The sequence below is a fragment of the Belonocnema kinseyi genome, chromosome 9, assembly GCF_010883055.1.
Source record: "Belonocnema kinseyi isolate 2016_QV_RU_SX_M_011 chromosome 9, B_treatae_v1, whole genome shotgun sequence".
NCBI lineage: Eukaryota > Metazoa > Arthropoda > Insecta > Hymenoptera > Cynipidae > Belonocnema > Belonocnema kinseyi.
In genome coordinates, this window is record NC_046665.1 from 114314446 (window position 1) to 114334590 (window position 20145).

Genomic DNA, 20145 nt, shown 5'->3' on the forward strand with positions numbered 1-20145 from the left:
GACTTTTTTTGCTTATTTCAATGAAAAATCTTTCTTGGTTGAAAATTCAACTAGTCTTCTTGAAAAGTAATATTTTTTGTTGAAAATTCAAACTTTCGGTTGAAAAATTCAAATGCTTTATAAAAAAATGGTCCTTTTGGTTTTAATTTATTTATATATTTTTTTTATTTTATTTTTATTTTTTTTTTTTATTGGAAAATCATTTTTATTTGAAAATTCAACTGGTTTGTTTGAAATTTAATTTTTTAAATTTGAAAATTCAACCAGTTTGGTTGAAAAGTCACTTTTTTGTGGAAGATTCACATGTTTTGTAAAATAAAATTTCATTTGGTATGAAAATAAAGAATTTGGTTGACTTTTTTTTTCTTTTTAATTGGAAAATCATTTTTGGTTTGAAAATTCAACTGGTTTGTTTGAAATTTAATTGTTTTGATTTGAAAATTCAAACATTAGGGTGGAAAATTCAAATATTTTGTAAAAAAATTTTCATTTGGCATGAAAATTAAACAATTTGGTTACCTTTTTTTGTGCTTTTTAATTAGAAAATCACTTTTTGTTGAAAACTCTACTGGTTTTGTGTGAAATTTAATTTTTTTAATTCGAAAATTCAACCAGTTCGGTTGAAAAGTTACTCTCTTGTTGGAAATTAAAACTTTTGGGTCGTAATTAAAAAATGTAGTTGATTCTTTTTCTTTTTTTATTGGATAATCTTGGTTGAAAATTTAACTGTTTTTTGTTGATAATTTATTTTCTCTTTTTTATTGAAAATTCAACTAGTTTGGTTGAAAAGTAACTTTTTTGTTGAAAATTCAAATGTTTTGTAACAAATTTGGTTGATTTTTTTTCTTTTTTCTTGGAAAATCAAGTTTGGTTGAAAATTGAACTGGTCTGTTTGAAATTTAATTTTTTAATTTGAAAATTGAACTGGTTTGGTTAAAAAGTTTTTTTTTTAATAATTCAAATGTTTTGTAACAAATTTGTTTTTTGACTTAAAAATTAAACAATTTGTTTGAATTTTTTTTTCTTTTTTGACTGAACAATCTTTCTTGGTTGAAGATTTAACTGTTTTTTAATTAATTTTTTTTTAATTGAAAATTCAACTAGTTTGGTTAAAGTGTAACTGTTTTGTTAATAATTCAAATATTTTGTAACAAAATTGTTTTTCGTGTGAAAAAATCAAACAGTTTGGTTGCATTTTTTATTTCTTTTTGACTGAAAAATCTTTCTTGATTAAAAATTTAACTTTTGTTTTTTAATTAATTTTTTTAAATTAAAAATTCAGCTAGTTTAGTTAAACAGTAATTTTTTGGTTGAAAGTTGAAAACGTTCGATTGAAAAATGCAAATGTTTAAAAAAAAAAAGGTTTTTTTGACTTTAAAATTAAACTATTTGGTAAACTTTCTCTCTTTTTTATTGAAAAATCTTTTTTAGTTGAAAATTCAACTGTTTTTTATTAAATTCATTTTTTTTAAATTAAAATTTTAATTATTTTGGTTGAAAAATAACTTTTTTGTTAGAAATTTAAGCTTTTTTGGTTCATAAATTACCTTTTTGTTTAAAAATTCATCTTTTCAATTTAAAGATTCAAGTAGTTCGGCTGAAAAGTAACTTTTTTATTGGAAATTCATCTTTCGGATTGAAAATACAACTAGTTTTGGTTGAAAAGCAATTTTTTGGGTGAAAATTTATTTTTCTGGTGTAAAATGCAAAAAAAAATTACAAAAAAATTGACCTTTCACTTGAAAATAAAACAGTTTAATTGATTTTTTGTTGCTTTTTTGACTGAAAATACTTTTCTGTTTTAAAGTTCAAATTGAGCTACTATTTTGTTGGAAATTTAATAATTTTAAACTTTTTTTCGGTCGAATTAAATTTTTTTAATATAAAATTTAAAACTATGTGTCTTGAAAAATCAACCATTTTTTCCCTTTTTTTATGAAAAATCTCTCTTGGATGAAAATTTAACTCTTTGATTGAAAATTCTTTTTTTGTGTTTGAAAATTGAACGATTTTTTTTAAAGTACCTTTTTCGTTAAAAATTCATATTATCGGGAAGAAAATTCAAATCTTTTGTAGAAAATTCATCTGTTTGGCTTAAAAATTAAAAAATTTGGCTAAAAAAGTTTCTTCTAATGAAAACGCGTTCTTAGTTGAAAATTCGTCTTTTTGGTTGAATTCTACTTTTCTTATTTAAAATTAAAATCTTTTTTTCATTAAGATATCAACTAATATATTTTTCGTTTAGAATTCCTCTTTTTGGGTTGAAAATTTAACCATTTGGTTCAAAAAAACATTCTTTTTACTGAAAATTTATACTGCTCGTTAAAATTCACCATTTTTGTTTACAAATGTTATAATTTGGTTAAATATTCAAAATTTTAATTTAAAATTATTATTTTTAATTAAAAATTTAACATTTTTGTTAGAAAATTCAACTATTTAGTTGAAAAGCAGCTCTATTGTTTAAAATTTAAGTGTTGTGTAAAAAATTAATCTTTTTGGCTTACAAATTCAACAATTGGGTTTAAATTTTCTTCTTTCTTCACTAAAAAATATTTCCTGGATGAAAGCTTAACTCTTGTATGGAGATTTTTTTTTGCTTGGAAATTAAAAAATTTGGACAATAACTGAACAATTGGGCAAAAAATTCAAATGTTTTTTAATAAATTCAAAAATTTATTTAACAATTTTTTTTCTTGACTTTTTGAATTTTTCTCTTGGTTGAAAAGTTGCCGTTTTCTTTTAAAAATTCATCTATTTTGGTGAAAAGTTCAACTTTTTAAATAAAAAAATGATCTATTTTGGTAGAAATTTACACTTTTTATGCAAAAAATGAAACTGCTTGGTTGAAAATTCTTTTTGGTTTCTTAGATTCATACTGGTCGTTTTTAAAAGAGTATCTGGCTTAAAAAATTTTTTTATTGAAAATTAAATATTTTTTATCGAAACATCTACTACTATTATATATTTGGTTTAGAATTTATCTTTTTTGGACGTGAAATTAAATATTTTGTTGAAAATTCAACAAATCTTGAAGGCTTAAACAATTGAAAATTAAAAGCGTTTGAAATCAATAATGTTGGATAAAAAATATTTTTATTTTATCAATTGTACATATAAGTAAATAAATTATTTTTAAAATTGATTTTTGCTTTAAGCATAAAAAAGTTAACAATAATTGATTTTAAAAAACGATTTTAAATCCATTTGAAATTTAAGAATTTCTAGATTTTAACGTTAAAAGTTAAACATTTTTAATTCGCCCGATTGAAACGAAACATGATCAATTTTTTAACCAAAAAGATCAATTTTCAATCGAGAGGATTAATTTTCGATCCAAACAGACGATTTTTCAACAAAATAAATCAGTTTTCAACAGAAAAAGAAAATTTTCAAACAAACAGTTGATTTTTCACCCGCAAAGATTAATTTTCTACCAAATATTACATTTTTAAGAAGATACATAAAATACCAACGAAATATTTTAAAAAATTTTAATTAAAAAAGACAAATTTTTAACCAAATAGATGAATTGTCAACTAAAATAATGATTTTTAAACTAGAAAAGTTGAATTTTAGAAGAATAAAAACATTTATTTTCAATTAAAATAATGAATTTTTAAATGGAAAAGTTAATATTTTGACAAAAAAATATTAAATTTCAACAAAATGCATAGATTTTCATTTACAAATGATCAATTTTGAAGCAAAAATGAAATAATTAAAATTGTAGCTAAAAAAGTTTATTTTTTTTCGCAAACTAATGAATTTTGAAACAAAAGGATATATTTTCAAACAAGAGAATTAATTTTCGATCAAAAAGACGATTTTTCAATAACAAAATTAATTTATTTGTTTAAAAATTTGTCTTTTTCAGTTGAAAAATTTAGGTATTTCGTTGAAATTTCATGTATTTTGTTAAAAATGTAATATTTGGTAGAAAATTAATCTTTGTGATTAAAAAGTCAACTATTTGTTTAATAATTTGCTTTTTAGGTTGAAAATTTATTTATTTTGTTGAAAAATCGTCTGTTTTGGTCGAAAATTAATCCTCGATTAAAAATTGATCTTTTTGGTTAAAAAGTTGATCATGTTTCGCTGAAAATTCATCTTTTTTATCAGAAATTAATTTTTTTGATTGAAAATTCAGTTTTTATGTTTAAAATTCGACTATTCCTCTGCAAGAATCATAATTTTAGTTGAAAATACATCAGTTTGTTTAAAAATTAATGGTTTAACTGAAAATTTAACTATTCAATTTTTGGTTGAGAATAGATCTTTTTTAGTTCAAAATTCAACTACTTGATTAAAAATGTGTATTTTTTAGTTAAAAATGAACTATTTCGTTGTTAATTTATGTATTTTGTTGAAAAATCATATTTTTGGTAAAAAAATAATATTATCGTTTGAAAATTAATCTTTTGGTTGAAAATGAATTCTTTTTAACTGAAAATGTAACTATTCCATTTCTGATTGAAAATTGATCTTTTTTATTTGAAAATTCGTGCACTCTATTTAAAAATTCGTCTATTTTAAACAATTTTCGACAAAAAAGACCAATTTTTAGACAAACAGTTGACCTTTTAAACAACAAAATTAATTATCTGCCAAAAATACGAATTTTCAACCAAATAGTTAAATTGCAAACTAAAAAAGATTTATTTTTAACAAAAAGTGAGACAGTTATATTTCCAGTTAATTGAATTAAAAAAAAAATAATAATTTTCAAACAAGAAGATTAATTTCTACTTAAAAAGACGAATTCTCAACTAAAAATTATAAATACTTAACCAAAAATTAAATAGTTAAAATTTTAGTTAAAAATATATAATTTTCCAAACAAGATAAAAACTAATTTGCATAAAAAAGTAACATTTTCATACAAAATGATGACTTTTTTAACTAAAATAATGAATCTTTTACTTTAATAACTGAATTTTATATAAAAATGATTAATACAAAATCTTTGAATTAAAAAACTTTTCAACTTCAATTTCAAAATCTTAAAATTCAAGAGTTCCATTTTGAGTGTTTTAATTAGTAGTTTAGTTTTTATTACTGCAAATGGAAAATTTTTGAGCTTAGTAGTAAGTTTTAGTTATATTTTTTTAAAAATTTAATTTATTTTAAACAAGGAAGTGTTTTTTCTACTATAATATATGTTTTTTTAAACAAAGTACTTCAATTTTCAACAAAATTGTTAAATTTTTAACAAAATAGTTTAATTTTTCTCCTGAAAAATTTTCAACAAATAAAGATTTTTCACTCAGAAAAGAAATAAAAATTTATCTGAATTGTTAATAAATGGAAAATTTACGTTTTCAGTTAAGTTAACAATTTAACTTTTACTCGTGTACTTGAATCTAAAATTTAAAAAAATTAATTTTCAACAAAATAGTTTAACTTTTAACATGATTTTTTTAAAACTATTCAATCAAAATAGTTGAATACTCAAGCAAAGGAGAATCATTTTTGACTAAAAAGTAGAGATTTTAATTTTTTTAATTAAACCAAATAAGATGAATTTTTAAATAAAAAAGATATATTTTCAAAGAAAAATAGTTGGAAGTTTTAATTGAAAAAGACGAATTTTTAACTAAAAAGAATGACTTTTCTAACACAATTCTCTACCAAATAGTTATTTTTTGTTCAAAAAATTTAATTTCTCTTAAAACAGATAAATTTTGATTTAAAGGATAAAAAAATAATTTTCAAAAAAATAATTTAATTTTCAACCGAAAAAGATTCCAATTAATTTTTCAAGAGCAAAATATGAATTTTCAACCAAAAATAAGTTTCTAGAAGAAGAATTAAATTTTCAATCAAAAAAGATGAATTTTTTCAACCAAAAAGGATAAATTTTTAACAAAGCAGTTAAATTTTCTACGAAATGGTTAAATTCTCAACAAAACAGTAGAATTTTCAACAAAAAAGTATGATTTTTGAACAAAATATATTAATTTTCAACCAAATAGTTGAATTTTTAGACAAGAAAGATGAAATTACTCTAAAAACAGATAATTTTTTAATTAAAAGAAATTTTGTTTTAAGATAGTGGAATTTTCGTCTGGAAAGGATTATAGTTCTCTTTTCAATACCAAAATATTTAATATGAAAGAGTAATTTTTCTACGAAATAGTTTAGTTTTAAACAAAACAGCAGAATTTTCAATCAATAATTCTATAATCAAAAAGACATTCTTTAAAAAAAGAGGAAGACTTTTTAACTGGACAGTTGCATTTTTATTTAAGAAAGATGCAATTTCTTCTGAAACAGATGAATTAAAAAAAAAAAACTTTAAAAAATAATTAAATTTTCATCCCAAGAAAATTCTAGTTCATTCTCTAACAGCAAAATAAAAATTGTAAACAATAAGTTCATTTTCTGTTAAATAGTTGAATTTTTAACCAAAAAGTACGATTTTTTAACAAGATTGTTTAAATTTTTAACAAAATAGTTGCATTGTCAGAGAAAAATAAAAATTATACTAAAATAGGTGAATTTTTAAATCAAAAAGACCAATTTTCGAAAAAAAAGAGTTAAATTTTCATCCAAAAAGATTTCAGATAATCAGGGAATTTTTTCGCGAGCGTTTTTAATTTTTCTTTAAATATCAATATAAAGTAAAATTGATTCGTTATTTGTAAAAATAGCTTTCTATTGCTCTATTCAACTATTTTGTTGTTTTTTTTTTTTAATTCATTTTCTTTACCTGAAAGTTTTAAATATTTTATTTTTGGCTAAAAATTGATCGTTTTTAGTTAAAAATGCATGTATCTTGTTGAAACTGCATGTATTTTATTAAAAATTTACTAGTTTCTTCACAATGTTTTTTTCTCTTATTAACAAAAAAATCTTTTTTAAGTTAAAAGGCAACTCATGTTGAAAATAGATCTTTTTTAGTTGAATTAAAATGTTTTTGATTAAAATTTAAAATCTTTTTTCATTGAAATATGAACTACAGCATTTTTTATAGTTTTTAATAGTTAAAAAATTAACTATTTCAGTTGAAGATTTAGCTTTTCATTTGAAAATTCATCTTTTTGGTTTGAAATTCCACTATTACATTTTTGTTTGAAAAGAAATATTTTTTAGTTCAAAATCCATCTATTTGGTTGAAAATTTGTCTTTTTTTTATTAAAAAATTTAACTATTGTTTTAAATTCATGTATTTTGTTGATAAATCGTCCTTTTTAAGTAAATAATTAATCTTCTGATTTGAAAACGTCTCTTTTTCGTTAAAAATTTAAGTATTCTAGTTAAATATACATAATTTTATTTTAAAATTGATCTCTTTTATTGAAAATTCCACTATTCTAGTTAAAGATTCATCATTTTAGTCGAAAATTCATCACTTTGTTCAAAAATGTAACTATGCTTTTAAACAATGTTTTGGTTTTTGTTAATTTTAATTTGTTTTTACTGAAAATGTAACTATTTCAATTAAATATTCTATTATTATATAATTATATATTTATATAATTGACAATTTGTCTCTGTTAGTTAAAAATTCGTCTTTTTTTATTGAAAATTAAACTATTTGGTTAAAAATTCGTTTTTATTTTGTTGAAAATTAATTTGTTCTTTTCTGAAAATTTATCTATTCCATCTTTGATCGAAAATTGAAGTTTCAGTTCAAAATTCAACTATTGCTTCTCATTTTAGTTGAAAAGTCATCACTGATTGAACATTGAACTATTTTGTTGCAATTTTTTTGTTGTTGAAATTCTGGTTTGAAAATGTATATTTTTTATTCAAAATTTAAATATTGTAACTGAAAATTTAACTATTTCATTTTAGTTTGAAAACTGATATTTTTTTAGTTAAAAATTCAACTATTTTAGTTGAAAATTGATATTTTTAAGTCGAAATTTAACTATTTAGTACGGGAATTAATTTGTTCTAAATATGCACTGAATTTTTACTATAATGATATAAAATGCTATGAAAAATTATACCTGGAAACAAACTTGAGAAACCTTGAAAAAACCTGGAATTGTCTGGGAATTTTTTTCTGCGATTTGAGTAGACAGCCTGATATTAATGAAATTAATATTATCGAATTACTTGAAAATTGAACTCTTTGGTTGCAAATTAACTTTTCTTTCTTGACTGAAAAATCTTTTTTATTAATATTTGAACCTTTTTGCTGAAAATTTGTCTTTTTGGTTCTTAAATTTATCTTTTTAATTATAAAATTCATCTTTCGTAATTAAAATATTTTTTGGTTGAAATATCAACTTATATTTTTTGATCATAATTTAAATATAATCGTTGATATTTCAACCAAAAATATTTAAATTATAATTTAAAAACAATTAAATTAATTGAAAAAAATATAAGTCATTTAAAAAACAAACGAATTTGCACCCAAGACAAAAAAAAATATTTTTTTAATCAGACCGTTGCATTTTTGTTTAAAAAAATACAGAATTCATAATTCAAAAGATAAATTTTCGAACAAATATTAAAATAAAAAATATTTTTCAGTCAATGAAATTGTCAACCAAATAATTTAATTTTTAACCAACAAATAATTGAAATTGTTTAAATACTTTTTTAAATTGATGTACTAATTTTAATTAAGATGAATTCTGTATCAAAATTTACAACCAAACAGTTAAATTATGCAAGTAAATCGATAATATTAATTTGATTAATATTTATCATATTTAATATTAATCTACAATATGAAATGTTAATGCATACTTACTAATTTAATTAAAAATGAAATTTATGAGATCCTATCAAATTAATTACCGAAGCAGTTGGTACAATTTTGTGAACAATATTTTTAATAATAATTAATTTAATTTAATAATATCTTGAGTTATTTTTTAAAGATGAATTTTTAAATCAAAAAGACCCCAAAAAAAATGTAGTTGACTTATCAGCAACAATATATGAATTTTAAACAAAAGGTTAACGGATTCTCAGGCCTCACAGACTGGTCCCTAGAATTCCCTATATTTATTTGAGGCCCCTAAAGTACCCTATTTGTAATGATTTGGGCCCTATAATACCCAAGGTATTTTTCAAAATTCCGAGACATTTTTTTATCGATTTCAATAATTTGAAGAGATTTTAGGGTATTTTAAAATCAAGGCGTTTTCAAGAACTTTTAATTTGAAATATTTCAGGGATTTTTCATTAATTTCAGTAAAACTTTTTTTTTAATTTCGCACGAAATGGAACTTGAATTCTTCTAAATTTATTCAATTCTACTTAATTCAATTGATTTTTTTTTTTGAATTTTTAAAAGTTTTTATTTAACTGATCTTTTGAGGATCAATTAATAAATTGATCAAAGGATTATGAAATATTTTAATGTATTTTTTCAAATTCCTTGGCATTTTTAAAATCTTTAAAAAAATTAAGATTTTCGATTATTTCAAATATTTTAGGTTATTTAAAAGATTACACCGAAATTTTTGTTTTTTAAGTTAGTTTTCTTTGTGGCAACTTAAGTTTTTTAACTGAAATTTTAACTTATTCCAATTAAACATTCCATATTTTTAATTTAAAATTCATCTGTTTGATGTAAAATGAATTTTTTAACTTTAAATTTAATTATTTAATTTTTGGTTGACAATTTATCTTTTTTAGTGCAAATTAATTTTCTTGAAAATTCATCAATTATGTAGAAAAATAGTTATTCTTGTTGTTGAAAATGAGTTTTTTCAACTAAAGGTTTGACTATTATCTTTTTTCATACAAATTGATATTTTTTAGAGTAGAATTGTGTGAAAATATTTAGAATTAATTAAACCTGATCGAAATTCTATCGAATTTATGATATTTCAGTAGAAAATTTAACTATTTTGGCGAAAATTAATTTTTTGTTTTTAAGAATTATATTTTTAACAGAAAAATTGAACATTCTATTTTTGGTTGAAAATGTATCTTTTTGAATGAAAATTCCACTATTTGGTTGAAAATTGATATTTTTTTATTCAGAAATTAAATTATTTGTTCAAAAAATTTATCTACTTTGTGAAAAATTCGCATTTTTGTAGAAAATTCATCTTTATGATTAAAAATTCATCAGTTTGGTTGAAAATTAATTTCTTTAACTGAAAATTTAACTATTTCATTTTTGTGTAGAAAATTCACGTATTTTATTAAAAAAATATATTTTTTGTTGTGTAAAAAATTATTTTTTCCTTTGAAGATTAATATTTTTGTTTAATAATTTTTCTTTTCGGCCAAAAATTCAAGTATTGAAGTATTTATCATTTTAGTTAAAAATTCATCTTTTAGGTTGAAAAAAAAATTATTTGACTAAACGTGAAATTGTTCTGTTAAAAATTAATTTTTGTGGTGTAAGCTTCATAATTTTAATTAAAAATTCAAATCTACTCCAGTGGAAAATTCAACTATTTTGCTGCAAATCCGTTTTTTTTAATAATTAGATTTTTAAAAGAAAAATTAACGATTCTATTTTTGGTTAGAAATGTATCTTTTTTGGATAAAAATTCAACGATTTGGTTGAAAATTCATATTTTTATTTAGAAATTAAACTAGTTGTTTAAAAATTTATCTATTTTGTGAAATATTAGCCTTCTTTGTAGAAAATTAATCTTTATGTTTGAAAGTTTTTCTTTTTCTCAGTTTGGTTGAAAATTAATTTCTTTAACTGAAAATTTAACTATTCCATTTTGTGTTGGAAATTGATTTTTTCTAGTTCAAAATTCAACAATTTCGATGAAAAGTAGCCTTTTTAATTTAAAATTCACTTATTATTTTTGTTTTAAATCGAATTTTTTGAAGAAAATTATTTTTTTCTTTGAAGGTTAATCTTCTTGTTTGATAATTCTTCTTTTCCGTTAAGAATTAAAGAATTCTAGTTAAATATTTATCATCTTAGCGGAAAATTAATCTTTTATTTTGGAAATAAAAAGTAGGGTTTCTAAGATTTCAAGGTGTTTTAATTTTTTTAACACCTTAAATTCTTATTAATTTATCCTGAATTCTTTTAATTCTTTGGGATTTAAACAATAATCTTGAGGACCAATTTAAGATTTTAGAGTATTAAAAATATTTTAGGTTATTTAAAAGATTACACCGAAATTTTTAATGAATTTCAGTAATTTAATGAGATTAAAAAGGATTGAAAATATTTGAGGATATTGTAAAAAATTTCCAAGCAATTTCAAGAGCTTTACAAAGTTTTAATGGATTTCAAAGGATATCAAAGAATTCGAAATGTTTTAGGGAATTAAATTTTTTTAAACAATTTCAAGACATTTTAAAGGGTTTTAATAAATTTATTGAATTTTCATATTTTAATGGATCTCAAAGAATGTTTCATTAGTCACTTCTTGTGTTAGAAATTTAGTAGGGTTTCAAAGATTTGAAGATATTTGATTTTTTTTATTAATTCACCCTGAATTCTTTTTTATTCTTTGGAATTATCTTCAATTTTTAAATTTACTTAAATCCTTATAAATTCAATCAGTTCTACTTAATATAGTGATTTTTTTTTTAATTTTGCAATTTTGTATTTAATTAATCCTGAAGTTTATTTACCTCATCTCTTTTATCTTAACTTCCTCTAAATTCATTCCAGTTTCACGGAAATCAATGTTTTTTTGTTTGCTCATTTTTAAACATTTTTCCAATTCAATTGAATTCTTTTGAATGTAACTTGAATGGATTTAAAATCTGCTCAATTTGTCCTGAATTTGTTGCCCTTTGAGCGCGAAAAAATTACCCTTTGGTCCCTATATTTTATCCAGGGTGGCCGCTGGACCGGGTAACCGGGAATTTTCCGAGACCGGGAAATGACAGTGAATTTTACGAATTATCAGAAGAAAAGTGTGCCCAAGTTTGATTTTAACAGTTTTGTAAATAATAAAAGTATAAAAAACTGAAAAATAATTGATTGGACAAAACGAAATATCATTTATTCCGATTATTCTGTTTGTAAATAACAATTTTAATTATTCACCAATAAAATATTTTTTATTCAAAGTTTTCGGTCTTCCTTTATATTATTTTTTATATTAAATTGAATAAATAAATTTATAAATATATATATATATTATTTATGAAAGATTCAAAATTAATTAAAAACTTGAAATGTTTTCAAGTAATTGAAAAGAAGTGTGTTAAAATTTTTGTTCAAAAGTTTTAAATACATTTTAAAATTAACCAAATTTTTCCAACAACTTTTGGAAAATCCTGCAAATTAAAAAAAAATCCTTAAAATTTTGCAGGTTCTCTTTTGATTATTTTAAAAATCTCTTAAAGTCTTTATACATTTTCTGTTACAATAATTTTTAAAAATGAAAAATCATTTCCAATTTTTTCTAGAAATCTTAAGAAAATGTTTTTATTTTTTTTAAGCCTTTCACAATTCTTAAAAAGTTTCTAAATTTTTTGGTTGAAATCACAAAATTCGTGTAAATTATTTAAAATCATTTCAAGTTCTAAATCTAATTTTGATATTTTTAAAACTTTCGAATATCTCTTGAAATTATAAATTCAAATTTTAAGGATTTTTTTTTAATTTGCAGGATTTTCTAAAAGCTGTAGGAAAAATTCAATTCATGTACAAATATATTTGAACGTTTCGAAAAAATTTTAACAATGATTTTAATTTTGGAAAAATATAAAACCACTTCTAGATTCCTCAATATTTTGAAGTAAAGTTTTAAACATTTTGAAGGATGCTTCAACTATTTAAAATGAAAATAATTTAACTTCTAATTTAAAAAAAAATTATACTTAATTTGTCTAGCTTCAAATAACTTTGAAAAAATATTATTTTGCAAATTTTTAAAGTTCACTTCTTGATTTTTTACTTTAGAGTATCGAAAATGTTAACGTGGATTTATATTTTTGAAACTTAATCTGAATCTTGGAACTCTATAATTTATAAAAGTTCTAAATTTTGCAATTTATCAACATTTCATTAAAAAAAAGTTTCAATTGAAAAGTGTTTAGTACCTTCCATTTCAAATGTGTAAATTTAATTTGTTGTTTATTACTCTAAATGGAAAAATATTTAGAATAGTTCGATTTTTTAAATTTCATTGACCGTGAAAAATGTTTGCGAACCAGGAAAAAACCGTGAATTTTTTTTTCTTCGATTAAAACGGTCACTCTGTTATCCCATAGGGGCTGTGGGGCCTGGAAATATTTGAGATCTTTTCTTAAATGGGACAATTTTATTAATTTGATTTTTGGAAGTAACTTGTTAGTGTCGGTCGGGGGCATACTTTTTGAAAAAAAAAAAAAAAACTATAATAATGTCGCTAAGCATTTGCTTAAAAAAGTTTTCCGGTTAATAAGTCGGCTTTGTTTAACTCAATCTGAACTTTGCCAGTGTTTGACGTTGTCAGGGTCAAGTGCCTACAGAGCAGAGGAGAGCAGAGGCGACCGAGATGACAGAGGCAGAGACCGGGAACGTTCCCCGTTGAGGACCGATGATCGGCGTGATCACCAGGCCAGTTACAATCAGAATGACACCAAGAAGCAGAAATTGGCTTTCGGTTTTGGGAAAAAAGCGCCCAGCAGTGATCCGAAGAAAGGAATTCAAATCAAGCTGGGTGCAACATCGGTAATATATTTTTTTTTTTTAAACTGTGCATTTACTTTTTATAGCAGGAAAATTCAAGTTTTTATTGTTTAAAAAAAAGAAGAATCAAGGTGGCGAAATAATCGGGAAATTTATTGACTGGAAATCGACCGGAGATTTAATTTAAAAATCAGCAATTTACTTCTGTCATTGAATGTTTTTTGTTTGTTTGTTTGTTCAGAATTAGATTTTTAACAGGAAAATTAACCATTCTATTTTTGGGTGGAAAATGTATGCCTTTTTTTGGTAGAAAATTAATTTCTTTAACTGAAAATTTAACTATTCTTTTTTTTTTGAAAATTGATTTTTCTAGTTCAAGATATAACACTTTGGTTGAAAAATTGTCTTTTTTGAATTGAAAATTAAACGTATTTTGTTCAGAAACTCTATTTTTTTGCTTGTAACAAATTTTTCTTTTTTTTTAGCGTTAATCTTCTTGCTTAATAATTCTCGTTATCGGTTAAAAATTGAAGTATTCCAGTTAAATATTTTAAATTTTAGTTGAAAATTCATCGGTTGGGTTAAAAAAAAATTATTTGGTTAAAAGTTAAACTGTTGTTAAAAATTAATATTTTTTTGGTGAAAATTTATCTCCGAAAATGTAATTACTTGTTTGAAAATCAACTTTTTTTAACCTTAAATTTAAATATTCCAGTAGAAAATTTAAGTATTTTGCTTTAATTCCGTTTTTGTTGTTAAGAATTAGAATTTTAACAGAAAAATTAGTTGAGAATATCTCTTTTTTAATGAAAACTCAACTATTTCCTTAAAATTTTTTTTTCTTTTATTGAGAAATTAAACTAGTTCTAAAAATGTATCTGCCTTGTGAAAATTCGCCTTGTTTTTAGGAAATTGTTCCTTTTTTCGAAAATTGATCTTTTCTAGTTCAAACTTTGACAAGATGGTCGAAAAATTTTCTTTTTTAATTGAAAATTCAGGTATTTTGTTAAAAACTCAATTTTTCGCTTAGAAAATTATATTTTTCATTGAATATGTTTTTTTTAAGAATTAGATTTTTAACAGAAAAATTAAACATTTTATTTATGGTTAAAACTATATCTTTTTCGGATGAAAATTCAACTAATTATTTAAAAATTTAGTTTTCATTTAAAAATTAAATTAGTTCTAAAGTTTATCTACTTTGTGGAAAATTCGCCTTTTTGTAGAAAATTAATCTTTAAGGCTGAAAATTAATTTCTTTAACTGAAAATGTAACTATTGCATTTTGATTGAAAACGGGTATTTTCTACTTCAAAATTCAACAATTTGGATGAAAATTGTTGTTTTTTTTCTTTTTAATGAAAATTCACGTATTTTATTTAAAACATAATTTTGTTGTTTTAGAAAATTATATATTTCTTTAATTAATCTTATTATTTAAAAATTTTTCTTTTCCGTTAAAAATTCAAGTATCCCAGTTAAATATTTATTATTTTAGTATAAAATTTATTTTTTTGATTGAAAATAAAAATTTTTGATTGAAAATTAAACCTTTTTGTGAAAAATTAATATTTTGTTGTTAATGATTCATAATTTTGATTGAAAATTCATCTTCGGTTGAAATTGTAATACCTTATTGAAAATCAATCTATTTTTTATTGAAAATGTATATTTTTTTATGAAAACTCAACTGTTTAATAATAATTTTGTTTAATTTAAAAAAGTGATTTCTACTTTATATTTTTAACAGAAAAATTCGCCATTTTTTTCGTAGAAAATGTATCTTTTTTTTTAATGAAAATTCAACTATTTGGTTCAAAATAGATATTTTTTATTTAGAAATTATTTGAAAATTTATCTACTTTGTGAAATGTTAGCCTTTTTGTAGAAAATTAATTTTTAAAGTTGAAAATTGATTTTTTGACCTAAAAATTATTTAACTATTCAATTTTTGATTGAAAATTGATCTTTTCTAGTTCAAAATTCAATAATTTGTTTAATTAATTGTCTTTTTTTATTGAAAATTCACGTATTTTGTTTAAAAAATCGATTTTTTGTGTGGAAAATTATTTTTTTCTTTCAAGTTTATCTTCTTGTAGGTTAAAAATTTAGTATGCCAGTTAAATATTTATTATTTTAGTTGAAATATCATCTGTTAGGTTGAAAATAAAATTATTTAGTTGAAATTTAAATTTTTTGCCAATTTATTTATATTTTTTAAGATGCATAACTTTAATTGAAATCTATTTTTTGTTGAAAATGTATCTTTTTGGATGAAAATTCAACTATTTGGTTGAAAAATGATCTATTTTTTTGTTTATAAAATTATATTTTTCATCGAAGGTTAATTTTCTTGTTTAAAAGTTCTTCTTTTTGGTTAAAAATTGAAGTATTCTTGTTAAATATTTAACATTTTAGTTGAAAATTCATCTTTTAAGCTAGAAATAAAATTATTTGTTTGAAAGTTAAACCATTTTGTTAAAAATTAAATTTGTTATGATTCATCAGTTTAATTGAAAATTCGCCCAGTCGAAAATTTAAGTTTCTTGCTCTAATTCCGTTTTTTTGTTTGTTAAGAATTAGAATTTTAACAGAAAAATTAACCATTCTTTTTTTGTTTGAAAATGTATATATTTAAAAAAAAATTAAAATTCCACTATTTAGATGAGAAATGATATTTTTTGTTTAGAAATTAAACTAGTTCTAAAATTTATCTGCCTTTTAAAAAATTCGCCTAGTTTGTAGAAATTTGATCTTTCCCAGTTCAAAATTCAACCATTTCGTTGAAAATCCACATATTTTTATTAAAAAATCAATTTTTTTTAGGCTGAAAATTCGTTTTTTGACGACAAATTTAATTATTTAATTTTTGAATCAAAATTATATTTTCTAATTCAAAATTCATGTGTTTTTTTGTAGAAAATAATCTTCTTCATTTAAAATTAATTTTTTTTTATCAAAAATTCAATTATTCTAGTAAAAAGATTCACCATTTTATTTGAAAATTAATCATTTTTGTTAAAAATTGAATTGTTCCAATTAAATATTTACAGTTTTAGATGAAAACTCATCACTCTAACAATTTAATTAATTTTGTTTTAAAGTTAGTTTACTTTGTGAAAAGTAAGTTTTTTGACTGAAAATTTAACTTATCCCAATTAAAGATTCCATATTTTTAATTTAAAATTTATCTGTTTGACATAAAATTAATTGTTTTAGTTTAAATTTAATTAATTAAGTACAAAATTTAACTATTTTGCCGAAAATTTATTTTTTGTTGGAAATTGATCTTTTCTAGTTCAAAATTCAACAATTTGTTTTGTTTTTTTTAAATTAAAATTTCACGTATTTATTTAAAAAATCGATTTTTTGTGGGAAATTATTTTTTTCTTTGCAAGTTTATTTTCTTGTTTAAAAATTCATCTCTGGTTGAAAATGTAAATACTTTGTTGAAAATCAATCTATTTTCGGTTGAAAATGTATCTTTTTGGATGAAAATTCAACTATTTGGTTGAAAATTAATATTTTTTAGTCATAAATTATTCGAAAATTTATATAATTTGTGAAATATTAGCCTTTTTGTAGAAAAGTAATCTTTAAGGTTGAAAATTCATTTTTTTGTGCATAAAATTCAACTATACCAATTAATTATTTATAATTTTAGTTGAAAATTAATTTTTTGACCTAAAAATTATTTAACTATTCAATTTTTTGTTAAAAATTGATCTTTTTCTAGTTCAAATTTCAACAATTTGTTTGAAAAATTGTTTTTCAAAATTAAAATTTCACGTTTTTTATTTAAAAAATCGATTTTTTGCGTGGAAAATAATTTTTTTCTTTACAAGTTTATTTTCTTGTTTAAAAATTCTTCTTTTCGGTTAAAAATGTAGTTTTACAGTTAAATATTTATTATTTTAGTTGAAAAATCATCTGTTAGGTTGCAAATAATATTATTTGGTTGAAAATAAATTTCTTGACCTAAAAATTATTTAACTATTTAATTTTTTATTGAAAATTGATCTTTTCTAGTTCAACATTAAACAATTTTTTTGAAAAATGGTCTTTTTTAATTGAAAATTCACGTATCATGTTACCAAAAATCGATTTTTCTAAAGATTTTTTTGTTTAAAAACTTTTATTTTCTGTTAGAAACCCAAATATTCCAATTAAATATTTATCATTTTAATTGAAAATTCATCACAGATTGAAAATGAAAATATTCCTTTGAAAGTTATTTTTTATGTGAGAAGTAATTTTTAAACTGAAAATTTAAATTATTCCAATCAAATATTCCGTAGTTGTAGTTAAAAATTTATCTGTTTGGTTGTTTGACTTAAAGTTTAATTATTTAAATTTTGGTTGACAATTAATTTTCTTCAGTCAAATTTTTTTTTTTAAGGCAATTCTACTATTTCGTATAAAATTCATGCATTTTGTTGAAAAATTGTATTTTTTTTTTATGAAAATTACTATTTAAAAAAAAAAATTAAGCTTCTTGTTTAAAAATGAATTTTTTTGGTTGAAAATTCAAATGGTCTAGTTAAATATTCATCATTTTAGTTAAAAATTAATCACTATGGTTAAAAATTAAACTATTTTATTCAAAATCCGCTGTTTTTTTTTGGTTGAAAATTAATTTTTTCAACTGAAAGTAACTATTCAATTTTTTGGATAAAAGTGTAAGTATTTGTTTAAAAATTCATTTATTTTACAATTTTTTGCTCTTTTTTTTTTTGTTAAAGAATATTTCCAATGAATGTCATTAATTAAAATAAATGTTTCCGTTTTGCGGAAAATATGATTCTATTACTTTTAATTGACCGAGAAAATTGAAATACGTGAAAGCCTAAAAGAAAAAAACAAGAATTAAAACAGATTAATTTTCAAACAAACAATTGGATTTAGAACCAAAAAAAATCGATTTTCTAGGCACAAAAAAAAACAAATGTTCAAGAAAATGCATAAATTTTCAACCAATCAGTGTAATTTTTTTAAACTAGTAGAAAAATACTGTAATCCGTTTTAAAAAAGTGTAATTTCATAATTTTGAAAAAAATTTAATAATAATCACTTAAAAAGACATTAATTATAATCTTCCAGAATGTTCAAGAAAATGTATAAATTTTCAACCAATCAGTATTATTTTTCTTAAGCTAGTAGAAAAATAGTGTAATCCGTTTTAAAAAAAGTGTAATTTAATAATTTTGAAAAAAAATTTGATAATAATCACATAAAAAGACAGTAATTACAATCTTCCAGAATGTTCAAGATAAATTTTCAACCAATCAGTGTAATTTTTTTTAAACTAGTAGAAAAATAGTGTAATCCGTTTTAAAAAAAGTGTAATTTAATAATTTTGAACAAAATTTAATAATAATCACTTCAAAAGACAGTAATTATAATCTTCCAGAATATTCAAGAAAATGTATAAATTTTCAACCAGTGTAATTTTTTTAAACTAGTAGAAAAATAGGGTAATCCGTTTTAAAAAAAGTGTAATTTAATAATTTCGGAAAAAAATTTAATAGTTTTGAAAATCACTTAAAAAGACATTAATTATAATCTTCCAGAATCCTAGTTCGAAACCTGCGACAGTTCAGAGGCCAACAGTGGCCTCGGTCTTTAACACAGACGAGGACGACGAACCCGAGGAGATGCCTGCAGAGGCGAGGATGAGGATGCGAAACATTGGACGAGAAACGCCAACTTCGGCGGGGCCAAATTCTTTTGGCAAAACGAAGCAAGGTTTCTGCGACTCGAAAAAAATCTTCGAGAAGACGCTCAAGAAAGCAATGGAGGACGCAAATAAATGATTTCCAGCAGTCGTTTGTTTAAATAATCTTGTTGATTGTGTACATTAACGTGACGCCTGATGTTGGTCATCAAAACTGAAGTGAAAAAAAGTAGACTAAACAAATATCGGAATCAATTAAATATATCAGAAAGAATTTTTTGACTACAGTAGTCACTTGCGCAAATATATATATTTAACTCAACGAAAGCTAACGCGCTTGATCAAATTTTGCCACCCCCCCCCCTTTTTTGACAGCAACAATAATGATAATAGTATTAAAATCGCCGCTAGGAAATCAAGTTGTGATATTGAAATACTTCGAGACGATGATTCGTAATGTTTCATGTTCGACCCATATTTAACTCGGTACAAATGTGAAATGTCTATTTTGCAAACTAGGTAAATCGTAAACAATATGTGTATTTTTAATTAAACTCGCGAAAAGTAGTTCTAGAAGTTATGTTCTAGAACTTATGCTCTAGAATTAACGTTCTAGAACTTATGTTCTAGAAGTTATGTTCCAGAACTTTATGTTCTAGAAGTTATGTTCCAGAACTTTATGTTCTAGAAGTTATGTTCCAGAACTTTATGTTCTAGAATTAATGTTCTAGAACTATATTTTGGGCTGTAGCATAAAAGCTTATAGTCGACTTTTTCAAGTGAGATTTTTGTTCTTTTAGAGACTGTGTTGAATATGTAATAAACGAATTAAGTATCATGCGTGGTAGGTCCTTTTTAAAGCTTGAGAGATAGGATTTCGAAATTGTAATGGTGATTTGGATTCGCAAATGACGAAGGTAAATAAATGAATTTTTCAACTTCAAAGTAA

At 21.9% G+C, this 20145-nt stretch overlaps 1 protein-coding gene across 2 annotated transcripts in view; it reads left to right on the top strand.

The window, feature by feature from the left end:
* The window catches only part of LOC117179837 (PEST proteolytic signal-containing nuclear protein-like), a 21913-nt gene extending 1768 nt beyond the window's left edge, over positions 1–20145 (top strand). The window contains exons 2-3 of one of the 2 annotated variants that reach the window (XM_033371983.1): positions 13354–13564; positions 19093–20145. In XM_033371983.1, coding sequence (XP_033227874.1) covers positions 13354–13564; positions 19093–19335 — 454 coding nt within the window. In that variant the 3' untranslated portion in view covers positions 19336–20145. Of the gene's footprint in view, positions 1–13346; positions 13565–19092 lie in introns of both variants that reach the window. The other variant, XM_033371984.1, reaches the window with a different exon arrangement.